Source organism: Podarcis erhardii (assembly GCF_964252035.2).
Source record: "Podarcis erhardii genome assembly, chromosome: 2".
NCBI lineage: Eukaryota > Metazoa > Chordata > Lepidosauria > Squamata > Lacertidae > Podarcis > Podarcis erhardii.
Genome location: NC_138498.1, coordinates 123,792,018 through 123,814,179, shown reverse-complemented (window position 1 = coordinate 123,814,179; position 22,162 = coordinate 123,792,018). Strand labels below are relative to the sequence as shown.

General features: G+C 44.7%; 2 protein-coding genes across 2 annotated transcripts in view; one reads left to right on the top strand and one right to left on the bottom strand.

The window, feature by feature from the left end:
- The window catches only part of LOC309336722 (uncharacterized protein), a 182,900-nt gene that overhangs the window by 61,642 nt on the left and 99,096 nt on the right, over positions 1–22,162 (top strand). The window lies entirely within an intron of this gene.
- On the bottom strand, positions 8,812–15,082 carry LOC309336586 (vomeronasal type-2 receptor 26-like). The gene is made up of 6 exons (XM_081852585.1): positions 15,001–15,082; positions 14,563–14,854; positions 11,810–12,598; positions 11,348–11,578; positions 10,519–10,645; positions 8,812–9,912 (listed from the first exon to the last, which is right to left on the bottom strand). Exons 1-6 carry the CDS (start codon positions 15,027–15,029, stop codon positions 9,020–9,022), a joined length of 2,361 nt encoding a protein of 786 aa, XP_081708711.1. The 5' UTR covers positions 15,030–15,082; the 3' UTR covers positions 8,812–9,019.

Here is a 22,162-nt window from a genome sequence, read left to right as displayed (position 1 = left end):
CCACGTTCCCCTTTCTTTAGGTCTGACTCTGACAACTTTACTTCTCCTGAGACTACTCATCTCTTTCTAGCTAAGATCAAGGTCCACATCCTGCCCCAAACCAAAACTTTTAGCCATGTCCTTCCATGCATTAAGTTTTCTCCCAGCCTTGCACTTTTATTCCTCATCAGGATCCATTTGCTGAAAATATTTATCTTCTGCAAACTCTTTGTAAATGAGCATCAACTTTGCAGATTCCCATAAGAACTTATACCTATATCCTTGATGGTGAGCAAGGAGAGACTTTGTGCTGGTCATCAGGCAATGGTGTTTCCACTGCTTTGCCTAACCCTCCAGCCCTAGGAGCCTTCATGAGGGAGCCGTTTCCAGAGGAAGAACTGTGAGGGGGAAGAGATTTGTCTGTCATCCTGCAGTGCTTGGTTTTACCTGCGCTGTCGCACCTCCAGCCCGAGGAACCTTCAGAATGCAGTTGCTGACATAGGCATTATGTGCCTGTGTCTTTTAATGGACTGAATAGAGTGAAAGATTTTGGGGGGAGGGCGGCGTGCGTATGAATTAGAATTAGTGCTTTGGGTTTTCTGAGTTGCTGTTATGTTACTGTTGTTAATATTGTTTCATAAATTATAAATGCTGTAGTACTTTGTGAATGCTATAATATAATATTTTTAGGTGTTTTGTTAACAGTGTTTTATAAATTGTAATTGATTTACTGATTATTAGTAATGGTTTCTTTTTTTCCCCCAAATAATTTTTATTCAATTTTCCATCCATAACAAAGAAAACAAAACAATAAAGAACATACAACACGTATAATTTCAGACTCTTAATTTCATGTTCCTTACTCTCCCGACTTCCTCATACCTCCCCTTTCTGCATTCTCGTGTTGAATTAGTTAATTAACAAATCCCTCCCTTATTTTCAAATTAATTGTTAAAACATTCAATTTCTTCCACTTAACCATTATCGCTATTAACCCCTATTTTTCTCATTCAACATCAATCTAGCATTCACTGATTTTTGAATATTTCTTTAAATAGTCTTTAAATTTTTTCCAATCTTCTTCTGCCGTTGCTCTTCCCTGGTCTCGGATTCTGCTCGTCATCTCTGCCAAGCCCTGTAATTGTTATACCAATTGTTATTAGTAATGGTTTCACCAGCGAGCTGTAATTGTTATACCAATGAATTGTTCATTATTCTCTATAAGTCTATATTTGTGATGTTCTATTACACTATTGTTTATTGTTGTTGTTGTTGTTGAATTATGTTGCATACACAAACAATTAGAACAAAACTTACAGTCGTCAAACTGATTAAGTAAATAAAAAAGAATCAAAAATTGATAATAATAATAATAATAATAATAATAATAATAATAATAATAATAATTTATTTATATCCCACCCTCCCCAGCCAAAGCCGGGCTCAGGGCGGCTAACAACAATAAAACAGTACAACAGTACAACACAACACAACACTCTAAAATGATTCATTATAAAATTAATTCAAATCAAACCAATGGCAACCATTGGGCCAGAGCTCCGTGAAGACTGCCGAAGGAGGGAGTCAGGCTGTGCCCTGGCCAAAGGCCTGGTGGAACAGCTCTGTCTTGCAGGCCCTGCGGAAAGATGTCAAGTCCTGCAGGGCCCTTGTCTCTTGAGACAGAGCGTTCCACCAGATCGGGGCCACAGCCGAAAAAGCCCTGGCTCTGGTTGAAGCCAGCCTAACCTCCCTGTGGCCTGGGACCTTCAAGATGTTTTTATTTGAAGACTGTAAGTTTCTCTGTGGTACATACCAGGAGAGGCGGTCCCGTAGGTACGAGGGTCCTAGGCCGTATAGGGCTTTAAAGGTTAAAACCAGCACCTTAAGCCTGATCCTGTACTCCACCGGAAGCCAGTGCAGCTGGTATAGCACCAGGTGAATGTGATCTCGCAGCGAAGACCCCGCAAGGAGTCTCACTGCGGCATTCTGCACCCGCTGGAGTTTCTGGGTCTCAAGGGCAGCCCCACATAGGCCGAGTTACAATAATCCAGTCTGGAGGTGACTGTCGCATGGATCACAGTGGCTAGGTCAGGGCGAGAGAGGTAAGGAGTGAACTGCTTAGCTTGGCGGAGATGAAAAAATGCCGTCTTTGTTATAGCTGCAATCTGCGCCTCCATGGAAAGGGAGGTGTCGAAGATTACACCCAAACACTTAAAGGACGGTGCTGGCACTAATTGCGCCCCCGCAAGAGATGGGAGTTGCTCTCCCAATCCCATATCGTCCCGTCCCAGCCAGAGGACCTCTGTCTTTGAAGGATTTAGCTTCAACCGGCTCCCATGTAACCATCCAGCCACAGCTTCCAAACATCTGATCAGTGTGTCTGGGGCCAAGTCAGGATGGCCATCCATCAACAGATAGAGTTGGGTGTCATCAGCATACTGATGACAACCCAGCCCAAAACTCCAGACAAGCTGGGCGAGGGGACGCATAAAGATGTTGAAAAGCATCAGGGAGAGTATCGCACCCTGAGGTACTCCACACACCAAGGAGCGGCACGATGACAATTCCCCCCCAAGCGCCACCCTCTGTTCCCGACCAGGAAAAGTAATATCATAATATAGAAGAAGAAAAAAGAAAGGAGAAATATGGAAGAGAGGAAAAAGAGAAAAAATGGAAGAAAAGGGGGGAAAGTGTGTGTGTGTGTGTGTGTGTGTGTGTAAAACTAGGATAACAGTAAATCATTCATTGTTAGACTAATATTTTACAAACAGATTCTTAAATTAAAACACAGAGAACTACATCCAAATATACCTACAAAACAACAAATAAAGACCTAGTAGAGATATTTTCCTGTATTTCTATTGATTCCTCATTTTGGTATCAGGACTTTATTGCTTTTGCAGTGTTATTCTAGGCACAACCAGATCTTAGGTGCTGAACCTTGATTCATCAGGTAGTTGTTTAAATGATCCCATTCTTTCTTAACTATTACAGATAGGTAGCCGTGTTGGTCTGCCATAGTCAAAACAAAATTAAAAAAATTCCTTCCAGTAGCATCTGTGAAATATACTCGGAGTCGCAAAGTGATTTCATGCTCTTTATTCAGCTCATAGTGGTGAGGAGGAATGAATGAAAGTCCCCTCAAAGTATCTGCCTTATATACATTATTTACACAATGGGCTGCACATGATTGGCTAATTCCGGAATTGTACTGTAAACCAATCAGGTTGTGGATTCACTTCAATCTGGAGCATGATTGGGTGGTTCCTGCCAACCAATCATACTGCTGCATTGTTCTAGGACCAATCAGACTGCTGCATTCTGAATCCTATTGTTCTAGGACCAATCAGACTGCTGCCTTTTGGATCCTATTGTTCTAGGACCAATCAGACTGCTGCAGTTTGGATCCTATTCGACTCAGTACATAACACCCCTCCCCTCTAAGTTCCAGTCCTGCCCGGGAGGTCGCATTCATAGTCCTCAAGGTACGCTGGCGGCCTACGTGTGCGTTGCGGCCTGGGGTGTTCCCTGGTCCGGGGTTCTGGTTCTGGCTCGTGTTCCAAGGATGCTGGCTGTGATGGGGCTGTTTGGTCTGGCGCAACCGGCTCGCTCAGTCGTGGTTCTGGTTCCGGTGTCCTTTCGGCCTCCCGGGACCTCTCTGTATTTACTGGTTCTGCCTCTCCTGCTGGCCCCTGCTGCTCTATGGGCCTCACTGCCCCACTGTTCCCCTGGGACTCCTCTGACCTGTCCTCCTCCTCCTGGTTTTCTCCCGGGAATCATCGCCGTATCTGGTCACAGTGGCGGCGCCAGCATTGCCCCCCATCCGTTAGCACCTCGTACGACACGGGGCCAGTGACCCTGGTGACTGTGGCAGGTACCCATGCAGGGCCTGCCCCAAAATTCTTTGCGTACACTGGGTCCTGGGCCTCGAAGGTCCGGGGGTTCCTGCCTTCCCCCACCCCTACCTCATCCTGAGCTCTATCGGGGTGAAGGCGGTCCAATCTGATTGCAAGGCGCCGACCCATTAGTAGTTCAGCGGGGCTCCGGCCAGTCGTTGAGCTGGGGGTGCTGTGCTGTGCTAGAAGGAATGTGGCAAGGCGGTACTCCCAATCCCCTTGCGTCATGCGGCGAAGGGTGTCCTTGGTGGTCCGCACCATGCGTTCTGCTTGGCCATTGGTGGCAGGGTGGAATGGCGCCGAACGGATGTGGCGGATGGCGTTCTGCGCTGTGAAGGTTTGGAATTCTCCTGACGTAAATGCAGTCCCGTTGTCTGAGACGAGAGTGTCAGGGAGCCCGTGCGTTGCAAACAGCCTGCGTAGTACCCGGATGGCTGCGGATGTAGAAGTGGATGGTACCAGTGCGACTTCCAGCCATTTGGTGTAGGAGTCCACCACTATGAAGAATGTTTTCCCCTGAAAGGGGCCAGCGAAGTCCACATGCAGGCGTGACCATGGTGCTCGGGCAGACTCCCAGGACTGGACTGGGGCCCTTGGGGGATCTGGGCGGGATTCTTGGCAGGCCTGGCAGTGTTTGACCCAGGCCTCTATCTCTCCGTCGATCCCCGGCCACCACACATAACTCCTGGCAAGGGCCTTCATTCTTACTACCCCTGGGTGTGTGTCGTGCAGGGCTGTGAGGACCCTTTTGCGGAGGGGCTGGGGAACAACGACCCTGCTTCCCCATAACAGGCACCCCTTGTGGGCCGACAGTTCATGTTTGCGGGTTGTGTAGCTGGCGAATTCTGGCCCGGGGCTGCTGCTGGGCCATCCCCTCCACACCCAGTCCAGGACCCGGGAGATGACCCTATCTTTCTTGGAATGGTGTGCAACTTCTTGTGCCTGAATGGGGCGGTCGGGAAGCAGCTCCAGGCTCATAACCTCTTGTGCAGGTGCCGGGTCGGGGCCTGTTTCTGGTAGTGGTAGCCTGCTGAGGGCGTCCGCATGGCCCATCGCCTTCCCAGGGCGGTGAATCAGTGCATACTGGTAGCTGGCAAGGAAAATTGACCACCTGAGGACACGAGGAGACAGCACTTGGGGGGTCTGCTTTTCGGGGGCAAACAAGCCAAGCAACGGTTTGTGGTCAGTCACCACGGTGAAGGGCCGCCCATACAAGAAATCATGGAATTTTTTTACTCCCTTCACGATTGCCAGGCCCTCCTTGTCGATTTGTGAGTAGTTCCGCTCGGTTGCGTTGAGTGTCTGGGAAAAGTATGCCACCGGTACCTCTCTTCCATCTGGGAGTTGGTGTCCCAGGACAGCGCCAATGCCATAGGGTGAGGCGTCGCATGCTAGCACCACCGGCAGCCTCTCGTCGAAGTGTGCCAAGACCGAGTTTGAGACAAGCAAGTCCTTGACTGCCTGGAATGCGGCCTCCTGGCGATGGCCCCACACCCAAGGGGCCCGCTTGTCCAGGAGTCTGTGTAGGGGCTCCGCTACCGCCGCCTTGTGGGGAAGGAAGGAATGGTAAAAGTTCAATAGTCCCAAGAAGGCCTGAAGTTCAGTCTTGTTCCTGGGCGCTGGGGCATCACAAATGGCCCGTACCTTGTCCCCAGTCGGGTGGACCCCTTCTGCGTCCACCATGAATCCCAGAAAGTCCACCTGGGGCACTCCTAGTAGACATTTTTCCCGCTTTACCTTGAGACCCGCTGTCTGGAAACGGTGCAGAACGGTGCGGAGGCGGTCCTCAAACTCCTCTGGTGTGGGCCCGGCAATCAACACATCATCGAAGAAGGGGGTGACGCCAGGAATCCCTTTAAGGAGAGAGTCCATTAGATTCTGGAATATGCCTGGTGCCACGCTGACACCGAATTGCAGCCGCTTTACCCTGAATGCTCCTCTGTGCGTCACAATCGTCTGTGCCTCTGCTGTTGCCTCATCTACTGGCAGCTGTTGATATGCTTGGGCCAAGTCCAGCTTGCCAAAAATTTTCGACCCAGCCAGGGTGGCAAGGACATGGCTGACCACTGGCACTGGGTATGCATGGGCCGTGAGGGCCTTGTTTATGGTACATTTGTAGTCTGCGCAGATGCGGACTGAGCCATTAGGCTTGACAGGTGTGACGATTGGGGTTTCCCAGGGGGCATTAGGTACCGGTTCCAGCACTCCTTGCTCCACGAGCCGGTCCAATTCCTCGTCTATACGGGGTTTCAGAGCGAACGGGACCCGGCGGGCCTTGAGCCTGACTGGTCGTACTGCGGGGTCAAGCTGTAGAGCAATGGGGGGGCCCGTATACTGTCCCAATTTCCCATCGAAAACCCCCGGAAATTCCTTGCATATGGCGTCCACGTCCACTTGTAAGCTAGTGTGGTTCACCCCGGTGACAGCTAGCCCCAGTGGTCCAAACCATGCCAATCCCAGTAAGCTAATGTAGGGGCCCTTGACCACAAGCAAGTCCAGTTGCCGCGTCCGCCCTCGGTATTGCACTCTGAAGGTCCCCACCCCCATTGTGGGGACCTTACGTTTCTGGAAGTCCCGGAGGGTGAATGGGGCCGGCCTGAGTTTGGGACCCCCAGTAGGACACAGTTTCCTTAAGGTCCTTGCCGAGATTATGGATAGAGTTGAACCCGTGTCAAGCTCCATGCGGCATGGGGCCCCCTCTATCTGTACCTCTACATAAATTTTCTCTATGTTGGGGTGGGGCAACTGGTATACCTGGAAGTCCGTGAGCTCTGTCGAGTTGCCTTGGTGCGTTGGGCCCCGGGACCTGGGGTTCTTGGATTGGTCGTCTGATGCCTGGTGTCGGGTGGGCCGAGCCCGACACACCCGGGCGATGTGTCCCGATTTTCTGCACTGTCTGCACTCTGCATTGCGGAAACGGCAGGTCCTCCTCTCATGACTTTCTCCACAGCTTGCGCAGTTCCCTCCTTCTCGTCGAGGCAGCTGTGGTATGTGGGCTGCTTGAGTGCGCTGCTGTACTCGGTGCACCTCCTCCCTGTCAGATCCTGAGTCGTCGGTGAGGTCTTCATGGTGGACCCTCGGTTGGGACGGCTGGCTCGGCCGTGCCTCTTGTGTCGACCTCTCGGCAGCTTCCGTTGCCAGGGCCTCCTCCAGAGCGACCTGGAACGTTAGGTTCTTCTTAGCGTAGAGGCGTCGTTGCAGCTTCTCATCCCTCAGGCCACCGACGAGGCGGTCACGAAGCATGTTCTCCAGCTCTGAGAAGTTGCAGAACCGGGCGGCTTGGCGGAGAGAGGTCACAAACCCAGTTATGGTTTCCCCAGGGGCTTGCCGCTTTGCGTAGAAGGCATTTCGACGAGCCACCACTGAGGGCTGTGGCGAAAAGTGCCCCTTCAGCTGTTCCATTATTGTTTTGTATGGAACAGTAGCAACGTCTTCAGGCGCAAGGAGAGCCCGGGCGATTTCAAATGTCTCCTCTCCGCAGACGCTGAAGAATATTGCCCTCTTCTTGGCGTCTTCATCATCGGTGACCCCTTTGGCTTCTAGGAGGAAGGTGAAACGGGAGGCGTACGCTTCCCAGTCTCCAGATGCTGGGTTGAATGGCGAGAAGTTGCTGTCAGTTGCCATTCTGAGTTCCTTGTGTCCCGGAGCTGAAGCCTGGATACACGGTGCGAGGCAGCGGTGCGGCAGGTGGCGGTGCTGCGGTGCTGTGTGTGGCAGTCAGCTCAGCGGGATCCCATCCTCGTCGCCAGTGAAATATACTCGGAGTCGCAAAGTGATTTCATGCTCTTTATTCAGCTCATAGTGGTGAGGAGGAATGAATGAAAGTCCCCTCAAAGTATCTGCCTTATATACATTATTTACACAATGGGCTGCACATGATTGGCTAATTCCGGAATTGTACTGTAAACCAATCAGGTTGTGGATTCACTTCAATCTGGAGCATGATTGGGTGGTTCCTGCCAACCAATCATACTGCTGCATTGTTCTAGGACCAATCAGACTGCTGCATTCTGAATCCTATTGTTCTAGGACCAATCAGACTGCTGCCTTTTGGATCCTATTGTTCTAGGACCAATCAGACTGCTGCAGTTTGGATCCTATTCGACTCAGTACATAACAACCTTAAAGACCAACTAAGTCAGTTCTTGGTATGAGCTTTCGTGTGCATGCACACTTCTTCAGATACACACTTCTGAAGAAGTGTGCATGCACACGAAAGCTCATACCTAGAACTAACTTAGTTGGTCTTTAAGGTGCTACTGGAAGGAATTTTTTTATTTTGTTTTTTCTTAACTATTGTATTAGATTTGTGTCTTAATACATCAGTTAGCTTTGCGAATTCCAAGTACCCGGTCAGCTTGCATAACCATTCTTCTTTTGTGTCTATTGTTATTGTTATTCTATTGTTATTTATTGTCTATAAACTGCTCTGCAATTCAATCTAATAAAGAGTGGCATAGAAATATAATTAATCAAATCAAATGTAGCTGTCTTAATGTGACTTTATTCGAATTTAGCTAAGTTTATTTAGTACTTTAGCAATTCAGTTTGCAACTTCTTAAGCAGCTTGTGCAATTCAGCTAAGAGTAATGAACAGCTTAACTCACGAGAGAAGAGGCCTCCACAGTTGCTGTTGTTGAAGAACCAGCTATCAGAACCTCTTAGAGCCAGTGTGGTGTAGAGCCAGTGTGGTGTAGTGGTTAAGAGCGGTAGTCTCGTAATCTGGGGAACCGGGTTCGTGTCTCCGCTCCTCCACATGCAGCTGCTGGGTGACCTTGGGCCAGTCACACTTCTGTGAAGTCTCTCAGCCCCACTCACCTCACAGAGTGTTTGTTGTGGGGGAGGAAGGGAAAGGAGAATGTTAGCCGCTTTGAGACTCCTGAAGGGGAGTGAAAGGCGGGATATCAAATCCAAACTCTTCTTCTTCTCTTCTTAGAGGTCTTCTGAATATCATCCACAGATCCACCAGTAGATGTTTACCTGCTTTCCATCACATGTGAGGCTAAGGGAACCATGATAAGCACACAATTGGATCCTTGCCTCACTATATACATGGCCAGCTGCACAATGCAGTCAATATTCTGGTGTGGATTCTAACTCTACAGTTCCATGATATCCCTAGAGCTAACAATCAAATATCATATTTAGCTGTTTCTGGTCTTTCTCATGTTCAGATCAGGCCTCAGTATAATAATGTAGCATTTGGGAATGAAGATGCATCCTAGAAGCCCAGCACTGGAAGCCAAGATGGAGAAAACCTGCACTGCTACCATGAATTTCCCCTTGGTGCTCAGGTAGGTGGGAACAAAGGACACCCAAACACTGCAGAAGACCAGCATGCTGAAGGTGATCAGCTTGGCTTCATTGAAGTTTCCAGGCAGCTTTCGGGCTAGGAAAGCCACTGTGAAGCAGATGGCAGCCAGGAAGCCCATGTAGCCAAGAGAACCATAAAACATGGCAACAGACCCTTCATTGCATTGGACAATGATCTCTCCAAACTGGGAGCTCAGGTCAAAGTCTAGGAATGGAGGAGAGATCCCCAACCAGATGGTGCAGATGAGAACTTGCACACTGGAGCAGGAAATGACAATGGAGTGGGCCAAACTCTTCCCCAGCCATCTCCTCACCATGTTCCCTGGCTTAGTGGCCAGGAAGGCCAGTACCACAGTGATGGTTTTTGCCAAGACGGAAGAGACAGCAACTGAGAAGATGGTGCTGAAGGCTGTTTGACGCAAAAGGCAGGTCCCTTTTCTTGGCTGGCCAATGAAGAGGAAGGAGGACAAAAAGGAGAGAAGGAGGGAGGTGAGGAGGATGTAGGAGAGATCCCTATTGTTGGCTTTGACTATGGGAGTGGCTTTGTATTTAATGAAGATTTCTAAGACAAAAACTGTGGTTAAGGATATGAGGGTGGCAAAGGAAGCTAGGAGGATCCCCAAAGGTTCTTCATAGGACAGGAAGGTGATTGTTTTGGGTACACATTGATTTTTGTCTTTGTTTGGATGCTGATCTTTTGAACATTTGGTGCATTTGTCAGTATCTGCAGAGAGAAAAAGAGACTTCAGTATCCTAACATCAGTTATAAACCAAGCTAGGCATATGGGGAAGGTAGGCACATGGGAGAGATAAAAAAAGAACACAGTTTTGTTGGGAAAGGGAGAAGCAAAAGTTCACTGGCAAAAACATCTTGATCCATGGTCTCATCCACCAAAATAGATCATGTGGAGCATGGCTAGAAAAGCTTGGCCTGTGAGATACTTCAGAAGTGCTTCTATTAAGTGTAAACTGGTGCTGGGAACCTCTGGCCACTGGATTAAACTTAGCTCAGCAGGTCACCCTATTTGGTGATGCCACTTTTTGAGCTGTGTGATGGGTAGGGCCTCAAAGGCATAATTGTGAGCTTAAGGAATGTAGACTTTCACTGACCATCAGCTGATGACTTGTGCATGTGTGCATTGGTCAAAGAGGTGGACATGCTTTCCCCCCGTTAAAACTGCTTATCCCTCCTAGTGCTGCTCTTTGACCCTCCAAAAACCCGAGAGGCATTCCACTCATGGCATGCCATTACAAACATCATGCTTAGGCTGGCTCAAACCTTTGCCCCATCCTCCTAGGTAAGACGGTTTTTTCTGAGGTCTTGGCCTACCTTCCTGCGTGGAGACTGTCCCTTCTGAGCAGGGAGTGCAATCATAGCAGCAGGGCGGCTTCCCTTCCTGAATCTTCTTGACATATCCAGGGTGACAGCTCTGTGAGCATCTTGAACGAGGCATGGTCTAGGCAGAAATTGAGGAAGGAGAACCAATGAGAAATGATTAGGAGCATTTGTGCTTTTGGAAACAGATCACAGTGCTTTGGCAAGATTGTGGAAAACATATATTTGCTTCCAATGGCCATAAGTGACCCCAGACCCTATTTTGGCAGGTGATTAATAATTGCCAGCTCTGATTAATATTTGTGGGTGGGTGCAGGGTTGTCCCTACAGGAAATACATGCTTGCCTTTGGATATTCTGAACAGATTGGGAAGACCTTACATTTGGGAAACTATTTTACTGTGCTTTGGAAAGCCTCCCATTCACGGTGAAATCTTATACATGCTTACTCAAGAGGCTGTTCCATTCATCTCAATGACTTCGCTCGAGGGAAGTACAGTGGCACCTCGGTTTAAGAACAGTCCTGTTTACAAACTATTCGGTGTACGAACTCCACAAAACTGGTTTGATAACTTTACCTCGGTATAATGACGAATTTGAACAGTGGAAGAGCACCAGCGGCGGAAGGCCTCATTAGGGAAAGCACGCCTTGGTTTAAGAACAGTTTCGGTTTAAGAACGGACTACCCGAATGGATTAAGTTCGTAAACCGATGTACCACTGTATCAGTAAAATCAGGGTCAAAGTCTCATATGTGCTATTCAACAAGCTATTAGAGCCTAGCAGATGTCACAAGTAATAAAATGACATATCATTTCTCCATACCTTGTTAAAGGCCAGGGGCCAGACAATTGCTTCTTGGTTGATGTTCAGCTTTACCTCTGAGGATGTCTGTTTCTCTACTTCTCCAATCTTCACTCTACCATGAGAGGTATTGGGAAACAGCACCCAATTCACAATATCGAAGTCAATGGCCAATGCCCCATTCTCATCCAAGTACTGTCCGTCAGGTGAAGTATTAGAATAGAGATGCACTTCTTTCAAGAATGGATGAAGCTACAACGACAGAGGAAACTCCAGCACTCAGAGAACATGAAACCTTTATGGATAATTCACTTTCCCTGTTAGTCAGTCAATATAGACAATGCTACTTGTTAGACCAATATAGACAATGCTACTTGTGAGACCAATGGTCTGACTCATTTTAAGGCAGCTTCCTATGTTCCTAATACGGTGATTCCAGAGCTGGGACAATGAACAGTAGTTTGCAAAAGGGAAAGGACATACCTGCCATGGCTGAATCTTTTGAAGTCCCAACAGGTCTCCTCCTCCCATCAGTGACATCCGCTTTGATCTGGATGAATATGCTGCATTCAAGGCCTGAGCAATGGCTAGGATACTGAAGTAATGAACATAGCTATCTTGGGAATGAACCTGTTCAATAAATTCCTGCTGGATCATCACATTCTCCGTCTCCCTGCATCTTGTCCAACCTCTCACAGACAAGGCATGTTTGGAATATGAACATTCAAATTCTTCTTGCCAAAGATCCAAAACAGAAGGGAATATTGGTTCGGAGTCGGCCATTTTCATCTTCTTTTTGGTCTTCATTACAAAGGACAAAGAACCATGGGCATACCGGAAGGATTCCGTCTCATAGAACAAGACTGTGTTCTCAAGAGCGGTGATTATCCAGACTTTCCCCCCAGTTTCCATCCTTTCAAGCAAGGTTTGTATCTCCATGATTGTGAAAAGTCCATATTGAGAGTCTGTACAGTAAACAAAGACATTGACTTGTCTCCACATGGCAGGGGCTTCATGGGGTAACCACAGCCAGGTTTGTAGTAGTACTCTTTTTGTGAAGGCAACACAAATTTCCCTTTTGATCATTAGGGATGTCAAGATACTCAGGAACCTTTCTCCATTGTCATTGTCTGGAGCAAAGAGCCCAACCCACGTCCACCTGAAATGCAGGAGGAGTTGGATAATTCCCAGGTACTGAGTTTCTTCCTTTGAGACCATCTGGTAGATAAAAGGGGACTGGACTTTATCATGAAGAACAAAGCCATAACTGAGCTGTTAAAGAAAAGAAACTGGTGTTTTGTTTCTCAGGACAAAGATTGGATACCTCTGTGTGAATTAAATTAAATTAAATTAAATATGATGAAACACTTAATTAGCATAAGCCACAATGTTTTTTTGAAATTTCATATATATGCAATTTATTTAACACCTAATGGCAATTGTCTCTAAGCAGTTTAGAGAAATACAATAGAACAAAATTATGAATGCAAAAGTCTAAAATCAAACTTCCATTAAAATATGTCCTGCAAAACAATAAAGCTTTCAGTAGGTCTGGGAGGTCAGTCTATCACGACACCCAGAGGGGTTTCACAGCTCCCCTAGATTAAAATCTTATGAAAAATTAGAGTTGTGTGTTATCAGCATGGACAGGAGCTTTAGCACTGTTTTCTAATGGTCCCTTTTGAATATGATCACTGCATCTCCAGTACCTTTTTCTGAACTTTTTTCCAATTCTATAATACATTGTTTTGGTCATTTGATTGCCCTTTTTACCCATTGCTGTCTTTTTATTTGTATATATTGCTAGTTTTATGTTGCCATTGCAGTTGGCTAATGCGAATAAAGTTTAACCTGTACACTGTTTGAGGTGTGTCAAAAACCAATGTACACAGTCTTCCAAAGGCAGTGGCCCCATAGGTCTGTATAACTATATTATGAGATTGACAGTTTTATTTTTAATTCCTTTCCTGATGGTCTACTCAGCATGGAATTTGCTTTTACATGACTGCTGTGCATTGAGGCAACAGCGTCATTGATCTATCTACCAAGACCCTGTAGTCTCATTTCTGTTCAGTCAATGCCAGTTCAGAACCCGGAAGCAGACATGTGAAATTAAGGCTGATTTTCCCCTCAGCGTGCATAAATTCACCCTTGTTTATATTGAATTGCATGTGCCTTTTTATTTGGAGAAGTTCTTTGGAGCTCTTCACAATCTGCTTTTGGTTTAACAATCTAGCAATCAATTCAGTATGATCAGAAAACTTGGCCATCTCACTCTTCGCTCCTAATTCATATCAGTCTTGAGGTACTCCACATTCAACATCCCTTTGTTTGGAGAAATTCCATTCATCTAGTTGCTGGGTGGCAGTTGAGGCGCCATGGGGCTCATTACTGGTATCATGCCATTTCAGTTTCCATTAGCCAGAGGTTGTTTGCTGGAGACAGATTCACACATCCATTCTCTTCAGTAGCTTCAAACAAAGGGCACACACCCAAACATGGATATCTCCCAGATTAACATAGGCATGGACCTCTAATACTATCTTTTTCATGTGATTGAACCAGTAGACATACACATACAGTTCCATGATACAACCCCATTAATAATTAACCTAGCAAGCTCTTCTTCAGCTTCAGTGGAAATTTCCAACCATGCCTCGTGGTATACAATACAGGCACACTATAAATTTAGTTCCCATTTCAATGTACAGTGGTACCTAGGTCTACGAACTTAACGTTCTGAAAATCTGTTCTTAAACCGAATCCATTATTAAACCAAGGCGTGCTTTCCCTATTGAGGCCTCCCACTGCAGGTGCTGTTTCACCATTTGGCTTCTGTTCGTAAACCAAGGTAAAGTTTGCAAACCGGAACACTGCTTCCGGTTTTGTGGAGTTCGTAAACTGAATAGTTCGCAAACAGGACTGTTCATAAACCAAGGTACCACTGTACATTAAACAATTTTATTTAACAGTTCCTGGAGCTGTAAGAAGAGGTAGCAGCCTCATGGAACAGCGGAGGAAACCTTTCCCGTGTCAAGCTCAATAACATCACTTTAAAGCACTTGAAAGCGCCAATTTCCAGCAGGGCAAAATTTATGTAGCAGTGTGCTACAGAGGCTGCAACTGGTTGGGCGGCAGGGAGCAATAAAATAAATTGCACTAAGCTAAGCATACCTTGCTTTTCTTATGAAATGGCAAATGTTGCTGGGTATGTTTGACTTTTACCCAGTTCTTACCTGTGGTATCTTGTAGATGCCCGACATGCTTGCAGTGTGCATGGAGATGTCTGTTTCACCCCCTTCAATAATAGCTAGAAGGTTTCCCCATCTTCTGCAGCTGTAGTTTGGAATGTTGATTTTCCCACCAGCAAGCAGGTCTGTCAAGGCATCAGTAGTTATTCTTCCATCAAAATAGGTATCATAGATGCTGTAGCCCAGGGTGATGTTGGGTAAGAGCCTGGGGTTATGATTGATCTCCTGAACAGTAAGTGAGAAGGAAAGAACATGGCAGTTCCTCACATCCATCCAGCTGCAAAAAGGTGTATCACATAGTCACCCACCATTCAGTGAAAATGAGTTGCGTACTTGTTTGTATAAATCAAGGCAAACGTGAAAGGAGGCCAGTAAGTAGGGCAATGTGGGGCTGAGGTGTACCAGTAATAGTATCTGCAATACCCTTGCAAAGGAGGAGGATGGAGGCCCATGTTCTGGTAAGGTCCTTGGCCCTCTGACCAGTTCTGTGGCTATTAGCTGCCCCTGTATCAAAAGATCACTCTAGACATCATATACGGTATCTCACAGAAACTGGTCCCCCAATCATGGTTTGCATGTTTGTAGTGCAATGTTGAGCTCTGCTGAGCACCTCAGAAAATGTCCCCAGAGCCAATCTTAGCGCACAGGATGCATTTCAGCTGCCTAAGGATAGCAGGCACCTGCAGTTTGAAGTTGCATAGGTTATGTTGTGCCTGGGGGAAAGAATTGTTCAGTTTCTACTGAAGATGGTTTGCGCCAATTATCATTGCACAAATCTATAAAGGAGCAGCCTGCCATACCCTGTCTTCATTCTCCTGGCAAGGGTAGTGAGTCAAACCTGGGAAGTTAATTCTGTGGATAAACATCTAGAAGATTATTGTATATTGAGAGTAGGAAGCTTCCCATTATTCATGCCAAGGGCTGTGGTCGGAGCATTCGACTTTCCATAACGTTTTATGAGAGACAATGAGACAACTACAGTGGTACCTCGGGTTACATATGCTTCAGGATACATATGCTTCAGGTTACAGACTCCATTAACCCAGAAATATTGCTTCAGGTTAAGAACTTTGCTTCAGGATGAGAACAGAAATCACGCTCTGGTGGCGCGGCAGCAGCGGGAGGCCCCATTAACTAAAGTGGTGCTTCAGGTTAAGAACAGTTTCAGGTTAAGTACGGACCTCCGGAACGAAGTAAGTACTTAACCCAAGGTACCACTGTTCAGAAAAGCTGCGACTCAAACACACTTCACAGCTTTTTTAGCTTATAGAAAACAAGTTTACTTTAGAGAGCAAGACTTTTTTTTTAATACTTAAATTATAGTGTAAATCACATTGATACACTGCTTTTCGCCAAGTAAAGTGACGTACAGAAAACTTTAATAAACAAATGGAACAAATAACAGGTCTCAATCCAAAGGCATTATTGTTTACACCTCCAGGAAAAATAGACAGACGGATACCAGCAATTCGCCTACTCAGATTTTCCAGTTGTATTTTGTTCCAGTGAATGAGATGCTCCCTTAACCTTCAAACAACAAATATAGTGATTTATCAGTACAGCAAGAGAAGTGGAGAGTAGTTTAGGAAGAAGGAATACAGTGGTACCTTGGGTTACATACGCTTCAGGTTACATATGCTTCAGGATACAGACTCTGCTACCCCAGAAATATTGCTTCAGGTTAAGAACTTTGCTTCAGGATGAGAACAGAAATCGTGCTCTGGTGGCGCAGTGGCAGCGGGAGGCCCCATTAGCTAAAGTGGTGCTTCAGGTTAAGAACAGTTTCAGGTTAAGTACGGACCTCCGGAACGAATTAAGTACTTAACCTGAGGTACCACTGTATGGCAATACACCATTACTTACTTCTCAAAATCGCTTACTGGGGTGCTGGAAAAGCTAAAGGGAAGTTGATTTCCAACTAATCTTGAAGATATAATTCCACTAATAAGGTGATCTCCTTGCCGGTGATAATTAACAGTCAGATTTCTATCTCTGATCAGATTCAGTGGACATTTTGCCCTCTGCTGCATCCCATGCGTTGCTAGAGGCAACAAAACAAGCAGCGGTATAATCATCATCATCATTTTGGGTCTGCCTGCTACTCTTTCCTTGTGACTGTTCCCCCAAACACAAGCCGCTGATTAGAAGAGACCCCAAATATTTGCAAGACAGAGGCTTTAGCGACTTGACAAATACAAGGGGTGTTCAGCTCTGCCCAAATTAGGACTGAAGGGAAGGGCCATAGCTCAGTGATGGAGCATCTTTTTCCCACCCAGAAGGTGTCAGGTTCAGTCTCTGCTACCTGATAACAGGTAGGGCTGAGGATGTCCTCTACCTGGAGAGATGCTGCCAGTCAGTAGATGGTCCTGAGCTACAGGGCAGCTTCCTATATTCTGATTAGGTTTTATACTTTCTCCTTCAAATGCTCTATATCTTGGCCCCAAGGTATTTTATACATCAGGCTTTTCAAGCATAGTTGAATAAACAACCTCCTGCTGCCCTTAATTGTGATGTTGACATTATTGTTCCCCAAGGCAATATGTGAAGGGGTGTGGAACTATCTCTTGGACTCTGCAGAGAATAAGAATAAATCACTGTGGTTCTGATAAATGTAAGGGGAATAAATATCTCCTCTGAAACCTTTATGGGAGCAGCTGCATAGAAGAAGAAGAAGAAGAAGAAGAAGAAGAAGAAGAAGAAGAAGAAGAAAGTTTACTCAATACATGGTTCAAGGATTGGCTGATCTTTACTGACGCTAGATCAGGGCAAATTTATATAACACTTTAGTGTAAATAGACCCTCCCAGTGGTTTATAAAAAGCAACAAAAATAATAAATTTTCAATAAAAGACCATGTTGAAAAGTTATTTTAAATATTCAACATATTGTAAAATAAACAATGATGCTAAAGATAGATAAAAACACATGTCAACTTCCACATATCTGAACCCTGTATAAAAATGGTTTCCCCAGGGACAAAAAAAGAGATTCCAGTAAAGATTTCGATAGGCAGGGAGCGGCAAAATGTATGGGCTGTCAAATTAAATTATTATCATTACAGAAGGAGTATTATTTGGCAACAGTAACAGTCCCAGTTCTGCAAACAGAATCAGCTGAGTGGACATATACAGAGTGAGGTAATTCTACAAGTCAACTGGTGCCGAGATCTCAGGATTTATTTATTTTTTTTGTAACACTTTGCATTTGGTCCAGTAAGAAACCAGCAACCACTAAAGGGCTGGATCCACACTGATCTAAAAAGCTAAGAAAAACAAGTTATATAGCTCTCAATTCAATTTTGCATTTACTGCTGAAAATTTAGGGGCCATAGGTGGCACAGTCCCAAAGATACCAGAAATCAACCATTTGAACCCCCAACAGCAATAGTTCAACTTTTATACACATTATGAGATTTCTATGCCAATAATCAACTGTTAACTGTTAACCAACTAAAATTAATTTTGTCAAACCTTAACACCTACTCGATTTATTTTAATTAAATTCATGATTTTATTATAAAAGAACATGCGAAAACACAAGCTCTGATACCCTTAACACAATCTGAATATTGTTTTTTTTTTATAAATATTTATTAAGATTTTAAAATACAAATGCACACATAATAAACAATCTTATTTCTGTCATAACAATTTCATCACTTCTTTGGACTCCCTCACGTCTCCCGCTCCCATTTGCATTGTTAAAAATTTTTCCACACAAATTATCAACTTGTTTTCAATCTCATGTCCATTCAATCTGAATATTGATTAAGCATAAAGGGTAAAGAGGGGGAAAGGATTCTAGTTCTCAGTTGTACTGTAGATTATGGAAACTTTCATATCTAGGAGTCTTGGTTGACCACAAACTTGACATGAGCCAACAGTGTGACGCGGCAGCTAAAAAAGCCAATGCAATTCTGGGCTGCATCAATAGGAGTATAGCATCTAGATCAAGGGAAGTAATAGTGCCACTGTATTCTGCTCTGGTCAGACCTCACCTGGAGTACTGTGTCCAGTTCTGGGCGCCACAGTTCAAGAAGGACACTGACAAACTGGAACGTGTCCAGAGGAGGGCAACTAAAATGGTCAAAGGCCTGGAAACGATGCCTTATGAGGAACAGCTAAGGGAGCTGGGCATGTTTAGCCTCGAGAAGAGGAGGTTAAGGGGTGATATGATAGCCATGTTCAAATATATAAAAGGATGTCACATAGAGGAGGGAGAAAGGTTGTTTTCTGCTGCTCCACCTAAACATTAGGAAGAACTTCCTGACAGTAAGAGCTGTTCGACAGTGGAATTTGCTGCCAAGGAGTGTGGTGGAGTCTCCTTCTTTGGAGGTCTTTAAGCAGAGGCTTGACAACCATATGTCAGGAGTGCTCTGATGGTGTTTCCTGCTTGGCAGGGGGTTGGACTCGATGGCCCTTGTGGTCTCTTCCAACTCTATGATTCTATGATTCTATTCTATGAACCCCTTTAAAAGATAAGGAACTAGATGTTGGTACACAAATTCTTCCCAAGGATTGGAATAAACCTGGGAAATCATGACGCATACCCTCTGACATCTATTCAATTCAAATAGGGACGTCTTAGGAAAAAGTGGGATATTCTGGCTTCTGCAAATTCTGGACTGTCCCTGGAAATTAGGGAGACGTGGAGGATGTGATGGACTCATCAGAAACTTGTTCTGAGTTGTGGTTCTAATTTTAAGCTCCCGTTCTGCTTTCTTCCAAGAAATGACAGATTAGCAGTTGTTATTGTTTATTATAGATTAGATTGAAGAAGAAGAAGAAGAAGAGGAGTGTGGATTTGATATCCCGCCTTTCACTCCCCTTCAGGAGTCTCAAAGCGGCTAGCATTCTCCTTTCCCTTCCTCCCCCACAACAAACACTCTGTGAGGTGAGTGGGGCTGAGAGACTTCAGAGAAGTGTGACTGACCCAAGGTCACCCAGCAGCTGCATGTGGAGGAGCGGAGACTCGAACCCGGTTCCCCAGCTTACGAGACTACCGCTTTTAACCACTACACCACACTGGCTCTTGTATTTATTGTATTTATTACTGTAAATAGAATTATTTGCAGTAAATAAATTTATTATTTATTACTGTAAATAATAAATTTATTTATTTATTATTTATTTAATAATATTTATTATTAAATATTTATTATTATTAAATATTTATTATTATTTATTATTTATTTAATAATATTTATTATTTATTTATTATTATTTATTATTTATTTAATAATATTTATTATTTATTTAATAATATTATTTATTTAATAATAAATTATTTATTTATTTATTTATTTATTTATTTATTTATTTATTACTGTAAATAGATTGTATTTATTACTGTAAATAGAATATATATATATATATTCTGTATATACCTCTCCCGGTATGCCCCACGGAGAGCCTCAAGGTCCATAAATAGCAACACCCTAGTGGTCCTGGGCCCTAAGGAAGTTAGATTGGCTTCGACCAGAGCCAGGGCCTTTTCAACTCTGGCTCCGGCCTGGTGGAACGCTCTGCCTCATGGGACCAGGGCCCTGCAGGATCTGATTTCTTTCCGCAGGGCGTGTAAGACAGAGTTGTTCTGCCTGGCCTTTGGCTTGGAGCCAATTTGATTCCCTCCCCCTCTTTCTTTTTTCTTTTCCTTCTCCTCCTGCGAGGAGGCTACATTTTAATATTTTAATGTTTCAATATTTTAATGTTGTATTTTAATTTTGTTTTTAAGTTGTAATCATTCAACTTGTTTTTATTATTGCTTGTAAGCCGCTCTGAGCCTGGCCTTGGCTGGGGAGGGCGGGGTATAAATAAAAATTATTATTACCCGGTATTATTATTTTTATTATTATTATTTGGAAAAAGCAATAAAGTATGTTCTAAAATGTATTGTGCCACCCTCACTTTGGGGATAACATTCTTATTCAGTTCTCAAAGAAGAATCAATCTTTGGTTTATTTTGTAGGAAACTATATTTATTGCTCGATCAAGTGCAAACATTAAGCAACCATCTGAAGCAAACTTCTCCAGTTCCCAGCAGCCAACACAGCCAATGTGCAGGAATGAGAAGTAGTGTTGAGTAGCATCTGAAGGGCACCAGCTTGGGGAATCTTCTGCTACACAGCTTTGAGATACTTCTTCTTTTTTCTTCTTCTTTGGCGATTACTTGTAGCCAAGTAAGATTGTCTTCCATAAACATGGTTTTAACAACGAGTCGGTAAGTGACTGTGGAGGTCAATTCTGGATCCACACATCCTTCCACAGTGGGGACATTGGTTTCCAGGTGGGAGTTGATCACGGTGTGGATTTACCAAGCGTGTCTTCCTCTTAGCACGTTTCTCCCTTGCTTCCTGAGTTTGAGTGTCTTCAAAGACCATGACACCTTTGGTAAAGGCTGTTCTCCAACTGGAGCGCTCACAGGCCAGTGTTTCCCAACTGTTGGTGGGATACTACATTTTTTTAGATTTGCCTTGAGACAGTCTTTAAACCTCTTTTGTTGACCACCAGCATTACGCTTTCCATTTTTAAGTTCGGAACAGAGCAGTTGCTTTCAGGCATCTGCACAACATGACCAGTCCAACGAAGTTGATGTTGAAGAATCATTGCTTCAACACTGGTGATCTTTGCTTCTTCCAGTACACTGATATTAGGTAGTTTGCATGTCTTCCCAAGTGAGGTGTAAAATTTTTTGGAGACACCGTTGATCGAATCCTTCAAGGAGTTGGAGATGGCGTTTATAAGTGGTCCATGTTTCACAAGCATATAGTAAGGTTGGTAGTAAAAAAGCTTTGTAAACAAGCATTTTGGTTTCCCTGCAAATGTCCCAGTCCTCAAACACTTTGCACTTCAATCAGGAGAAAGCCTCACTTGCAGAGCTCAGGCGATGTTGGATTTCGGCATTAATGTTGGCCCTTGTGGAAAGATAACTGCCTAGGTAGGAGAAGTGATCGTCATTTTCCAACGTTATGCCATTGAGTTGGATTTTTGGCACTACAGAGGAGTTATTTTGTACTTGGTGCAGCACTTTGGTTTTTTTGATGTTGAGTGATAGGACAAGCTTTTCGTAAGCTTCTGCAAAGATACTTAGGATGGTTTGGAGGTCATCCTCTGAGCGTTCACACACTACATTGTCATCAGCATACTGAAGTTCTATGACGGAAGTTACGGTAACCTTACTCTTTGCTTTCAGCCTGCTCAGATTGAAGAGCTTTCCATCTGTTCAATTTATGATTTCTACTCTGGTGGGGAGTTTCCCTTTGACGAAGTGTAGGATCATGGCAACGAAAATAATCAGTTCTGTCACCTTTTAAAAAGAGATAGATAATGTTGGAGTCCCTAAAGTCTGCTGGGATCTATTCTCTTTCCCAGATTTTTTTGATGAGCTTTTGAAGTTGTTGTATAAGTTCAATTCCACCCTCTTTGAAGATTTCAGCAGGTATTCTATCAGATCCACTTGGGAAAGCGCGCCTCAGGTTAAATACAGTTTCAGGTTAAGAATGGACCTCCGGAACATATGTTTTGCAGGTCCCTGAATGATTTGCATTACTTGAACTGTGCCCACTTTCCAAAATAAATCTGTTCATA

Coding starts and splice junctions, on each gene's coding strand:
- LOC309336586 (XM_081852585.1), bottom strand. CDS start 15,029: ATGGGCCTCCATCCTCCTCCTTTGCAAGG. Junction 11,579..11,809: donor AAAAGATTCAGCCATGGCAG/GTATGTCCTTTC, acceptor CTGTCGTTGTAG/CTTCATCCATTCTTGAAAGA. Junction 9,913..10,518: donor GACAGTCTCCACGCAGGAAG/GTAGGCCAAGAC, acceptor TTCTCTCTGCAG/ATACTGACAAATGCACCAAA.